Here is a 14,579-nt window from a genome sequence, read left to right on the forward strand (position 1 = left end):
TAAGGCCTTTTTTTTTTCTTCATTCCATAGCCGCTGATCAATCCATCAGTCATATGACGAGATGGTTTTTTTCCAACCTGATGAGATTATTCTGACTAACACGGTTAGGTGGTGGATTAGTTTAGTTTATTACATATTCTGTCTAGTGATTCCTTCTTAATATGATGCAACGTGATGATTAACCTGCTGCAGTTTTACATGAAATGGAAAATAACTCAGAGAATATCTGCAACGATGAGCTGGTGGACAGAGAAATGATCTGTTTATGATAAAATGTCACAAAAAAAAGATGTTTCTGGCATCACAGTGTTGAACGTTTATGGATTTTCCAGTCGTCTGTGACACTGAACTGACACTAAAAACCTGAACAAGTTTCCAGCTGTTGTTCGGACTAATCTCTTACATTTTATCCATTCGACAACCAATCAGTTACTTAAGAACATAAAAAAAACATGAATTATAATCATTAGCAGCCTAAATTTGCTATTGACTATCACAAATATCCTTTAGTTTTTTGTTTTTTGTCCATTTTACTTTGTTGTAAATCAAATATCATTGTTTTTTTGGACAGTTTCCAGACAAAACAAGCATCTTTTCTTTATTTTTTAATAGATTCAAGTGGTTTTAAAACAGAAACAGTCTTTAGTTGCAGCAGCGTCTGAATGAAACGTCCCAGAGGAAGAAAGAGAAGGAGAAGTCTGATTGTTGACTCGCCCTCGTCCAACACACACACACACACACACACAGTCCGAGGTCATAACCAGGAGGTTTCATAATAATCCCTGCACACACATGCTTACTCACTCCACACACACTCACCCACACCACAGAGAAACACACACACACACACACACACACACACACACACACACACCTCTGGACCTGTTGCTCAATGCTTCTTGTGTTAACAAAGTGAAGCCTGTGGAAAGACAAAACTCTGGGTTTGTCTCTTTGGGGAAACATCAACTGGGTGTGTGTGTGTGTGTGTGTGTGTGTGTATGAACTCTGGCCAACAGTATCTTTACCCCCCCCACACACACACCCCCCCTCAGTTTTAATGAAAGCCATTATTCACAGTAATGAGAACATGGAGGACTTTATTATTTCGGCCCCAGACAGCGGCTCCAGTGTGAGAAGAGCTGGGAGCTGACAATCAAAACAGTTGGACGGAGAGAGACTGCGTCATGTTTCTGATGTTATATTTATCTCCAAAGCAACTGAGAACCGAGTCTGACCACATGAGGAGCGGCTGAGGAAAGAGGAGGAAGAGGAGGAAGAGGAAAGAGGAGGAGGCGGAGGCAGCTGAGGACGCTGGGGTTTTATTAAACATGATGGTGTGATAGAACAGATTTAATGTGTTCATCCTCCACTTCCTCTTCTTCTAAGTCCTACGCCTTCACTTCCTGTCAGTCGTCACTGGGTGGTCCGTGTCCGTCCGTGTCCAAACAGACTTTCACCGCGTTGTGTTTACTGAACCACACAGTCCGTCGTCGTCCACTCCGGTTCAGGTCGTCCTCGTCATCTCCGTGTGGTCCAACTGGTTTAGTTTGCAGGTTGAAGACGTATTAACACCAACAATCACAAGAGAGAACAACACGAAACAAGCTGCAATGGATTGAGACCAAATAACTTTTAAAGCAGAAGTAAGCGATATTTTTGTGTTAATATAAGTCTTAAATAGTTCTATCTTCCGACAGCAATCACTTACATAGAGTGTTTGGACTGAAACACGGGTCTGTCAGTCACTCTGCTCTGCTCTGAGCCGAGGAGAAAACTTTTCTCGTATCCTACAAGTTTTATCCAATGAGGAGAGAGAACGGCATGAAGGGCTGTGTGTGCAGCCAAGGGATGTGCCTGAATGTGGTGACGGAGGGACGAGGACCAATAGATCCATGACGAGGGCGGGGGCTGCTAACTCCATCGGCTGACAAGACGTTATGGTGCGTTCAAGGCAGCCCGTAACTCGTGTATTTCCGACCTGTGAAGTGGTACCAGTTCGATCTGGTGCGAGTTCACGGGTCGGAAGTTACGAGTGGCCGTTATAGTGACTTTCACAGGTAAAACAGGTCGGAAAAACACGAGTTACGGGTTGCCTGGAACGCTACAAAGTCGTAAGTCGTGACTTGAAGCTGTAATTTACGGTTTAAAAGCCTGCCTGCAGCATTAGCCAAAACGACCGGATCGCTTACTTCTGCTTTAAACAAAGATAGCTAAAAGTAGAGGATTAAAAATGTTGAGATAACTTTTTTAGGTTCATCGTGGACGTGTCGTTGGTCCAGATCAGACTGGATCTCTGTTAAAGTGAAGTAATGTCCATTTTATCCAGGATTGATTTCTATAGTTTGTCTCTAATTTGTCCAAAATGTTGCACTTGTCAAAAGAAATGACTTTTAAAAAGCCTAGAAATAGAAATATTTCAACAAGAATGCTGACCTTACCTACTTTAAGGCTTTAATTGGAGTCTTTTTTCTTGTCATAATTGCCAACATCTGCATCTACAACAATAATAACAATATCAGTTCTGCAGATATATTGATCAGGCTCCAGCTAGATTGATTGATGGCTGAAATAACCTGGAAATATTGAAATAATCATTTGTTTCTCATAGTGTTTCATGAAGAAATCTCAAATTTTGGCCGATCGAAGCTTGTTAATTGTGAGAATTTGCAGCTTTTCTCTTTGTCTTGTATTTGAGATATTTTAGATTTGCAACGTTGGTGAAACCAAATCATTTGCAGGCGTCACTTTACACCAGATGATTTTTCCACATGTTACGCACAAAACGAATTAATTGGAGAAAAGATAATGAGCCAGTTGATTCATATTTAAGTTACAACCCGACTCCAGACATGAGATTTAATGGTATTGATCCAGAACCTGAAGCATACCTTAAAGATGATTATTAGCATTATTTTGTTGAGTCTTAATAACCTTTGAATAAATTATGCTCAGACAAACCGGGTCCTGTCTCCACTTTGAAAGCTGAAGGTCGCCCAGTTGTGAATTATTTATTTAATAGCATGAACAGAGGTCATCGTCATCATCATGATCATCAGCCTCCATTAGCGGAGGAATGTCCAGCAGCATGGTGGAGGAAAGGTGTGAGCTCTTTGTTAGTGGTGCATACGTGGTCGTGGACCCATTAGTGCAGGAATGCCGGGAGGGAGGAAAGGTGTGGCCCATCTCCACTTCCCCCCACGGACCCAACGGGAAGTAGCACAGAGAGGGAGGGAGGGGGGGACGAGCTGGACACGAGATACTTAGGGGGAGAAAAAAAGAAAGAGAAAGAGATTAAGAAACGTCTTGAAGAGGAAGATGATCGAGTCCGATCCAGGAGTTCACAGGTTAGGAAATGACTTTCACATTTGTTTGGTGGGTTGGACTTTCCATTAAGTTCCATTGAATCATTTCTGAGTAAATTATTGTTAAACTAAAGTAACTTGGATGTTTTCACTCGATATAAACGCGTGAATTTTGTTTATAGCAAAGGGAACGATTCAACTTATTTTGAAAACACAGCTTCCTGCAGGAAAATCGACCTGAAATAATTAATCGTTTACCTCGTTTTAAAGGAAATGAATCAAGATTATTCTGATGTTTCCAAGTTAGTATCGAGTTTAATATTCAAGCTGTTTATAAAAACGGCCCTCAGGACGGGACGACGCTACAGGGAAAATATTTACCCAGAATCCTGTGTGTCGTGTTGATTTTATTTTATGAGTCACAGAGTGATGTGTTCGTTCCACACGTCATTATCATTAACTCTTATGATGGTTCCAGCTTCTCTAAATTGAAGTTTTTAAATGATCAAGAGACAAATTAAACTTAAGAAACTTGTAAAGGACATTTTTTAATACAAGTGTTTCTCCGGGGACACAAAAATGTGACGGACCTGGCTAAAGACTGAGGTTGTTTTTCTTAAATTTGATTCACATTTGTGTTTTGACATGTATATTCTTAACTTTCATTGCACTGAACCATCAGGGCCTCCGTCCTTTTTGCTTTTCTCATGCATTTCATAGACGTAATAATGGCAGAAATAACCTTTTTTGTTTAAATTAAACACCTGGCAGTCGTGATACGTCAGACTGACAATAAGTATAAACTCTCTTCTTTATGTTTGACTGAAACGAAATGGTCACTGGCCTCAACGTTAGAATAAACACAGACACAGAAATAACTCCAGTTTAGCTTCGACACGTCTTTGACTTGTCCGTACAGATAATATAGGTTAGATTCAGCTCACGCAGCCAAATCACTGTGTTTAGTCTGAGCGCAGCGTCCACAACACACACACACACACACATACACACACACACACACACACACACTGCTGCTAGATGATGTAATGTGTTTACAGACGGTGGATGCAGACGAGCGTGACAATGCTAAACAAAGGCAGGAATGCTGCAGGTGTGTGTCGAGGAAGACGCTGTCATTATCTCTCACTGTATAGACAAAACCTAAAACCACCACGTAGGTTATTTTTAAAACCGCAGGGAGATGGAGATATAAAAAAAAAAAAACCTTCCAGACTCTCTCCCTCTGTCTTCTGTCTTCTGCAGCTGTTTTTCCTTCACTCGTCTTTTTCTGTCTCGTCACTTTTTATTCCCTCTTTCTCTTCTGCTTTTGTTTCCAGCTCCGGTGCCAGAGCTAAGAGTCTGTTCTGCTTTTTTTAAAATCTTGTTTAATGCTCTTCTCTTTCATGCAACAAGTGCAGCGAGGAGACAGGAAGTTCAATTATTCTTTAAATATTTAACCCAGTTTTAAATATCAGTCACTCTTTTTTTTATACTTGGAAAGTATTTCAATTGTTGGAGAAATATACTTGCTGTCATAACAGGATTAAGTTATGACAAACAGACCTTTACAGTCCATTTAAATCAACAGAATAAGCCTTTTATTTCCTTTGCTCATCCGTATTCAAGACCTCTAAAAGCACATTAATGCACCGTCACAACCTGTAATGGAGACAATGGTATGAGCCTTTACCCATTCATATCCTGTGCCTGCAGTGACAATGACTTATGTTGTAGTGAAAGGCGTCATAATCCAGAGGTTTACTGCAGTTAACAGCTGTCTGGAGTGTTTTACATGTCACATCTGGACAGTGCATTCAAATCACTTATAGTGCACTTAATTTTAACAGTTTTAGGTTTGAAGCAACTTCTACAATTTTTGATTTACGATCTCTTCTATCGATCATAATAACATCTTTTAGATAAGTTTTTGGGTTTGTAACGATTCAGGTACTGAAAGTTTAATGGTGTAGTTTTCAAGGTTAAGTGACAATTTAGATATCGACTACACATGTTTCAGTTGCAGAGTTCCCTTAAATGACATTTTATTGGATATAGTAATAAGATACAAGGAAGATGAGGCAGAAAAGGAAGTACGTTTGACAAGAGACAGGATTATTTTAGCTGAAATTCAATCAGTGTCTGCTACCCAGCTTCCTGTTTTGTTATTATTATTCTCTTAGTTAATGTAGGGCCAGTTAAACAGACAATTTAAATCTGATCTAATTAATCATTGTTGTGGTTCAGTGTGAATGTGTCCTGGGATCACACTCTATGCAGACGATGTTGCTGTGTGATTCACAGAAAGTCAGTAGCCTCTGTTCATCTGAAGCTTCATTTTAAGATTTATCACTCTAGGAATGAAACAGTTTGTTATACTTGGCTCTGCATGTTACATTGAGCCTTTTAAAGAGGAGCATTTAGTCGAGTTTAAACACGCGAATAGATCTTGTATCTGTTTATCTGTTTTTATATAATTTTATCTGTTTCTACCATAAATCAACTTTTTGAGCCGCTGCCATGAAAAGTCGCCGCACACGAACGAACCGCGATATCCAATCTGCTTTAACATGCAGCACGGTGATGTAATGTCAGATGGGATGTTCACTGCTGCAACAAGAGGCTTTCACACTCTTTCCATCTGAGTGATTGTGACTGTCAAGTATTTGTTTTGGCTCCATTGAAACCCTGGTTGCTGCCTTTGTCTCTGTCTCTCTCCTCTGTCTTCCTCCTCCTCCCTTCGTCCTCGTCCACTGTTGATCTTGCAGCTTCAGTGGGAGGATTCGCTCTGCTCTTAAACAGGAACATGACCTCAGTGTGTTGCAGCTCCGCTCCGCTCTGCTCCGCTCTGCTTCTCCTGTTTGTTTGGATTCAGTCGTTCTCGCTCTCCCAGTTCCTCTTAACTCTCTCCATCCTGGACGTCAAAAAACAAAAGTCACAAAACTCCTCGTACTCCAGTCTAGTAAAGTCACTGTGGGCTTCGTTGGAACCAACAGGACTTCCCCTTTTCTGAGACCACAGCTAGTTAAACTTTTCTTTTTAATTGCGAAACATTTTCTAAAGGAATCGTAAAAAATAAAACAACACAAAACTGGCAGCATCCCCTTCGCCACAGAGGCTCATTATCTTGAGCTTTTAATGTCCCGTGACGGGCAAACGGTCGTTTCAGAAGCTTCTCCACCCTGACCAGAATAAAAGTCTGGAGAAAGAAAACTCAGCACCCTCGGGTTTGTTTTGTAAACTTTTGATTGTTTGCGGGCGTAGAAATCCCCCTGAATCAGAGAAAAACACAGAAATTCAGCCGCTACGGTGCATAAATATTCATATTGGCTCGTGTATGTTTGAAATGATGGTGAAACATATGTCGAAACTCCTTGAGGGAGCTCAGCGAGGGCTCCAGGATAATCAGAAATAAACTTTATATTGTATTTTCTCAGAGCTTGTAAACTGTGGAGAAGGAGACGCCGCCAAAAATAATAACAGCGATAAAATCCCCCCCCTCAAAAACACAGAGACAACAGTTGAGTTAATGCTCGTGGTGGTGGAGGTCGGTTTGGTTCAGACCCTCGGTAATTGGACGATTAACTGTGGCGTCACAGTTGGTTTGTTTCTTTGGTGAAAATAAGGAGAGAAACAAATCAGAAACAGTCGACTGATCCAGAGCAACGTCCTGTTCCTGTTCCCTCGATGCTCCAACGAGTAAAGAGGTGACGGGAAATTAGTCTGAAATCAATGAATGACAAACGTTTAACCTCAGAGGATCGGCCGCTTTTCATTGTTGGCGACTGAAAATCAGACACCGTTGTTGGCATCCATCCGTCCATCCTTCCTTCCATCCATCCATTTGTCCATCCATCTATCCGTCCATCCATCCATCCATCCATCCATCTGTCCATCTATCCATCCGTCCGTCAAACCATCTACCCATCCGTCCATCCATCTGTCCGTCCGTCTATCAATCCGTCCATCCATCTATCCATCCGTCCATCTATCCATCCATCCATCTATCTATCCATTCATCCGTCCATCCATCTATCCGTCCATCCATCCATCCATCAATCCATCCATTTGTCCGTCCATCTATCCATCCGTCCATCTATCCATCCATCCATCCGTCCGTCCATCCATCCATCAATCCATCTATCCATTCATCTGTCCGCCCGTCCATCTATCCATCCATCTATCCATCCATCCATTTGTCCATCCATCCATCCATCCATCTATCTATCCATTCATCCGTCCATCCATCTATCCGTCCATCCATCCATCCATCAATCCATCCATTTGTCCGTCCATCTATCCATCCGTCCATCTATCCATCCATCCATCCGTCCGTCCATCCATCCATCAATCCATCTATCCATTCATCTGTCCGCCTGTCCATCTATCCATCCGTCCATCTATCCATCCATCCATCTATCTATCCATTCATCCGTCCATCCATCTATCCGTCCATCCATCCATCCATCCATCAATCCATCCATTTGTCCGTCCATCTATCCATCCGTCCATCTATCCATCCATCCATCCGTCCGTCCATCCATCCATCCATCAATCCATCTATCCATTCATCTGTCCGCCCGTCCATCTATCCATCCATCTATCCATCCATCCATTTGTCCATCCATCCATCCATCCATCTATCCATTCATCCGTCCATCCATCTATCCGTCCATCCATCCATCCATCCATCAATCCATCCATTTGTCCGTCCATCTATCCATCCATCCATCCATCCATCCATCCATCCATCCATCCATCCATCCATCCATCCATCCATCCATCCATCCATCCATCTATCCATTCGTCAATCCATCTATCAGTCCATCATCCATCCATCCTTCTATCTATCCATCCATTTGTCCATCCATCCATCTATCCATCCATCCATCCATCCATCCATCCATCTATCCATTCGTCAATCCATCTATACATCCATCATCCATCCATCCTTCTATCTATCCATCCATTTGTCCATCCATCCATCTATCCATCCATCCATCCATCCATCCATCTATCCATTCGTCAATCCATCTATCTATACATCCATCATCCATCCATCCATCTATCCATCCATCCGTCCGTCCGTCCATCCACCCATCCGTCCATCTATCCATCCATTTGTCCGTCCATCCATCTATCCATCCGTCCGTCCATCCATCCATCCATTCATCTATATATCCATCCATCCATCCATCCATCCATCCATCCATTCATCTATATATCCATCCATCCATCCATCCATATATCCATCTATCTATCCATTTGTCCATCCATCCATCTGTCCATCTATCTATCCATCCATTTGTCCATCCATCCATCTGTCCATCCATCCATCTATCCATCAGTCCGTCCATCTATCCATCCGTCCATCCATCCATTCATCCATCCATCTATCCGTCCGTCTATCCATCCATCCATTTGTCCATCCATCCATCCATCAATCCATCTATCCATTCATCTGTCCGCCTGTCCATCTATCCATCCGTCCATCTATCCATCTATCTATCCATTCATCCGTCCATCCATCTATCCGTCCATCCATCCATCCATCCATCAATCCATCCATTTGTCCGTCCATCTATCCATCCGTCCATCTATCCATCCATCCGTCCGTCCATCCATCCATCAATCCATCTATCCATTCATCTGTCCACCCGTCCATCTATCCATCATCTATCCATCCATCTATCCATCCATCCATTTGTCCATCCATCCATCCATCCATCCATCCATCCCAGCAGCTTGTTAATCAATTAATATAGAAAATTAATTAATCTGCAAATAAAAGAAGAAACATTAGTAGCAGCTTTAGTTGCATCTTTAACAAAACCTCTCAATGTTTCCTCTCTGATCCCTCCAAGTGAAATGTAACGGCAACATTCGGTATCTCGCATCGCCGAAACCGAACTCTTGACAGGTGCCTAACAGATTCAGGTGATACCGTTAAATTGACTGAAAATTGGTCAAGAAAGCATCGGTAATCAATGAGAAGATTGATCATTCTGGCTGAAAAAGACTTGATAAGTTCTGTTTGAGCTTTGGATTCATTGGTCTCAAACAACTACAAACAAGTACGAACCAATCTCAGTTTGGTTCGGCACAGACTACTTCCTGGTCTCAACATGTTTTACGGGACAATTACATCAAAGTCTTCACTCAGTCGAAGTAGAAGCTTTTGAACGTGTTTAAATCTTGTTTCCCCTCTGGCAGATCAATCAATCGATCAATCAATCACATGCTTTGTGGTTCAGCTTCAGTTATTTGCAGTATTATTGAGGTTTAAATTCCAGCTGTGAGACAGATGTGGCTGTTGATTGTGGACCAGTTGTTGCTGTTGTGTGAGAAGTCCAGGTGTTCGTGGTCAGGTTGTGTAACGGCGCCGGCTAATAAAGGCTGACAGTCACCTAATCTGCTGGGTCACCAGGTTGAGCTGCTGATGTAATGCGAACACACACACACACACACACACACACACACACACACACACACACACACACACACACAGACACACACACACACACACACACAGACACACACACACTCCACAGTCCTGAGAGGAAGGCTTTTCCCCCCTGAGGGAGTATCATTTATCAAGTTTCTTCTCCTTCTTCTCCGCCGCCTTTGTTCTTCCTCCTCTCTGTTCTGTTTTATCCTCTTCCTCCTCCTCTGAGGATGGAGGGATGACAGTTAATCTTCTTACCTGTCACTTCCTGCTCACTCACCTGAGCTCTGACTCACCTGAGCTGTCGGCCGTCGCTTCAAGTTCAGACTGATCACGGTAAAACAAAGAAAAGAAGATGAAGAAACCTTGAGGTGAAACGTAACGTGAGGAGGAAACACAGTTTAGAGGGAAACGTCGGGTTTCTGCTGCTGTCGTCACTTTGTCTTTGTCTGTTTGTCTGTTTGTTGTCGTCTTTGTGTGTCGTCCTTTAATCCCGATGAGTCAGCGTCTCTGTCAGATTCAGTCGGACAGCTCGCTGTGATGTCACTCCGGGAAAAACCCCAACTGTGTTAATGAACGACGTGTCAGAAAAGACACATTTAAAGTGTTATATCACTTTAAATTTGTCATTTTTATCTTTTATTTCACACATCGACCTGCTGAATATCTGATTATTTATCTTTTATATGAAGGTCGGTGTATTCCAATCCAATCCAATCCACTTAATTTGTATAGCACATTTTAAACTGCTGCACAACAGATACAAAACAGTAAAATAAAGAAAGTTAAAGTTAAAATTAGGGCTGCCCCCAAATAGTCGACCAAGCACTGTCGACTAATCGCCATAAATGACGACTACTGGTCGGGGGCAGCCCTAGTTAAAATAGAGTAAATTAAAAGCAATAAGAAAAACGTAAGATTTTATCATCAATCAATCAATTCCTCAGTTATTTTATTTTATTTAGTTTAGTTTATTTACTTGTTTCATTCATTGAAAAAATAAAATAACAGTAATGCAAATCCTGAGTTTTTGTCCAAAACCAACAAATATTGAATTTATGATGAAGAAAGATCAAGAAAAGCATCATTTATCCTTTGATCCACTGATTGATTTATAGTTTAATCGATCAGCTCAGCTCTTTAGTAACAATTTAAACAGCTGTGGCCAGATGTGAGTCAAGTTTTTATCTCTGAAACAAACTCACAAACTGTGCGACCGTGTTGCTCCTCAGAGCTGTGAACCATCAGTGGACACATTACAGTGCTGCTGCAGTGTGTGTCTGTGTGTGTGTGTCTGCAGTGTTTGCACATGCTGTATTGGCACCTTGTCTTTCCCTTGTGTGTTTTCCATATAAGGGTGTATGCGCCTTCAAAGCCTCTCTGGATTCTGCACAGTGTGTGTGTGTGTGTGTGTGTGTGGTTTTTATTAGATGCCGAGCAGCGCTGCACTATGCCCATGTAAGCACAGACGACACTGGGGAATCAAACTCAGTCTAAAGACTCTGCATTGGCACAAACACACACAGAGTTCAAAGGTTTAACATCTCGTTTCAGTCGAAGTCATTATACGTAATAAAAAAACACGTTGCAGCTTCTAAACATTTTTACATTTTTTTTGTGTCGTTTTTAAATCCGTGAGGCGTTCAGGGGAAAATGGGTCAAATGGCCGAGTCCCAGCGGTCCATTGCTGCTGTTTCCAGTCTGCACATGTTTGACTCTCTCACTCTGTGTGTTTATATTATAACGAAGCCTGTGTTGACGCTGCAGAACCTGTCAAACACATCAACAATAATCCATCATCCATAATCAATTAACCTGTCACTTACTGTGTTATTAAACAGTTGTTTCAGCTTCAGTATAACAAGCGTGAACATAGCGCATTAGGATTTTAATATTTTTCTACACTGTACATCGTCTCCACTGTGTTTTCTATTCATTTATTTACCGTGTCCTTTTAATCCGAGATCGGTTTCCGTCTCACGAAGGCGAAATTTGACCTTTAAAATCACTCGTAATGTTTATAAATGACCTTCAGTGACTCATCGCTTTGCTGTTCTGACATTTAAAGTCGTTTAATTCTCGTTATATCACATGATTATTCATGCCCGCAGTTGTCGACTGGTCGTTTTATCATCCGCTTTCGTGTCTACAACTACTGATTGCTTGGAAAAATGTGTGTAATAACAGAAAATCACCATCGCTTTAAAAAAAAAAAACTGTTACTTTACATAACAAGAATACAGTTTATCGCTTCAGTGTTTGATTAAAGTGTATTTACATGTGTCAGAATGATGAAATAACCCGTAAATATAGTGGAATATTGTATTAATACAAATAATAAGGATGAAAATTGCAGATATATGACATAATTTAACATTAAATGTCCATATTAAGTGATATTTGATGTAATAAAGTGATTCACACACAAAACATTTGATTTATCTCTAAAAAAGAAAGAGTTATCAGGTTGAAAATGTGAAGTTTTTACGTTTTATTTATTAAACAGACCTTTAAATGTTAATAAAGTACGGCCACCTGTAAAATAAATGGGTTTATCCTTTGTTAAACGGATAAATCTGATGTTAATTTGAGTATAAAATGATTTTTTTATTTATTTTTTTTACATGTAACTGACTCTAACTGTGGCTCATTAACCCACATGTTCATTAACACATGTGTGTGTGTCAGCTGACTGTTCACACATCACATGCTGTGCTGCGTTCACGTGCACGAGGCCTCCTGTCAATCAAACTCACAATATCTTTAACCCCTGGAAACATGTTGATTTGTTATGTTTTGGTTTCGTGTGTGTGTGTATGTGCAAGTGTGTGTCTGTTGTGTCTAAAATTAGATGAGTCATTCACTCAGCATGGGACTGAGGCCGATCAGAGACGAGTGTGTGTGTGTGTGTGTGTGTGTGTCATGTGTTTGAGCCTCCAGCAGCAGCAGCAGGACACACACTCGGCTCTATGTGTGTGTCTGTGTGTGTGTGTGCAGCAGTTCTAGTTGTATTGAATATTCAAATGAGACGATTTTGGACAGAAACGTGCACATTTTAGTTTTTTTTATCTCTCTAAATGTGACCTCTGACCTCTGGCTGTGTGAGCTCCTCCCTCCTTCCTCTCCCTCGTCTTTATCTTCATCATCATCCTCACTACTGCTGCTGCACATGAAATAAAAACCTCCTTTATTCTCCATCGTGACTCGAAGCAGCAGCGGCGGCGGCGGCGGCGACTAACGACTTAATTAGATTCAGACGTCGAGGAGCTAAAAGCAAAACGAGCCGCTCGCTGGTCGACTCCGCGGCGCATGGTCTCTGTCTCTGAGGTAAAAAACAAACTGATACCGGGAAGATTTTAATGATTTATCTGTGATGTGATGATGAAGATGAAGATTTAGAGGTTTTTATTTCATGAAAAACAACAAACAGACAGAAAAACTTGATGCATGACTTTAGTTTCCACTGCAATAATGACTCATATTTATTTAAAAAAAAATAACTTTTCTTTGTTTTTATAATACAGGATTTCACTCTACTGTCATATCTGCAGTGTGTTGTGGTTATCGTTTGATTATTTTAATGACAAATACAGTAAAAATCAAAATATAAACTCCTTATATATGTCAATAAAAATGTTAAACTGAATCAGCTTTATTTAGAAGAACTAAAAACGGATCAAACTCTGTGAGTCTGTGTCTGAAATGTGACGTTTCCAGATGTTGTGGCTTCGACCTGATGTGCAGATCTTACAGGATGTAACTGATTATTGATTCCTGATTGATCTGCAGAGCTGACAAAGTCCAAAATACTTAAAAGAGGTCAAATATGGAGCCGATACAAGTGAAAGTCGGATTTTAATTTGAGTTGAAACAACAAGAAAACTTGGATTTTATCAAAATAAAAGAGAAACTAAAAGCTGCCCTTCAAAATAAGAGTCCTAGATCAGTCAAAAATGTCAATATGTGTGTTTTTTAAAGCTAAAATCTGCAGTTTCCTGTGAAAATACATACCAGTAAAGTGGAGATACTTTAAAATATAAAAAGCTCTTGAGGTGAAAGTCGATGTTCAGTTTGGACACAGTTTAATCCGCAGCCTCCTTCCTGTTCGGAGTAAAAACGGACGCATCTGCTGCTCCGGCAGGAAACCAGACACAACAACAGTGACGATGACACATATACACACTTTAAAACACACACATGGTTTAGTATCTTCTCCTTCGTCTGTAAAAACCAGCTCCTCCTCCTGCTCCTCGATGATTTAATTTGTCAATTTGTGATTCATGTTTTTGTATTGTGTGGTTTCTCTCCTTCAGGATGTGGAGAAGGAGCGAGAGCTGCGGACGGTGCTCAGCCGGGACGAGATCAGACAGAAGGTCGATCAATACAACACAGTGACCACAGACCACCTGAAGATGACGCTGGTGAGAGCTCACACACACACACACACACTGAAACACACACACACACACACACTAAAACACACACACATAGATAAACAAACACACCCACAGCGGCTGAGTCAGAGTCGATGAGTCGTGTGTTTAGCTCGGAGCTCGTTTCTCTTCTGCAGCTGCCGATCGATCAGCTGTGGAGTCGTCAGGATCAATACTTTGGATTTATTTAAGAAAAAAAAGCTGCTTTTAAAAGAAGATGAAACAGATTTTAGGAGTTAACCATGATTTGGATCCATCACTTAGTTTATAATAATATGACAAGTGGACATTAACATCATAATGGAGAAGCAGGAAGTGATGAAATTAAAGGTTAGAGACGAAAATAACTGTGATTTATTTCACTGCTTTTGTTTTACACTTGTTTTTACCTTGAGTAAACTT

The 14,579-nt window shown here is 41.0% G+C and overlaps 1 protein-coding gene across 1 annotated transcript in view; it reads left to right on the forward strand.

The window, feature by feature from the left end:
* The window catches only part of rassf3 (Ras association domain family member 3), an 89,594-nt gene that overhangs the window by 62,711 nt on the left and 12,304 nt on the right, over nt 1-14,579 (forward strand). The window contains exon 3 of the mRNA XM_085768631.1: nt 14,058-14,165. Within this exon, the coding sequence (XP_085624757.1) occupies nt 14,058-14,165 (108 nt within the window). The remainder of the gene's footprint in view (nt 1-14,057; nt 14,166-14,579) is intronic.

The sequence above is a fragment of the Trachurus japonicus genome, chromosome 23 (genome assembly GCF_045865225.1).
Source record: "Trachurus japonicus isolate A0001 chromosome 23, Traja_1.0".
Classification (NCBI taxonomy): Eukaryota; Metazoa; Chordata; class Actinopteri; order Carangiformes; family Carangidae; genus Trachurus; species Trachurus japonicus.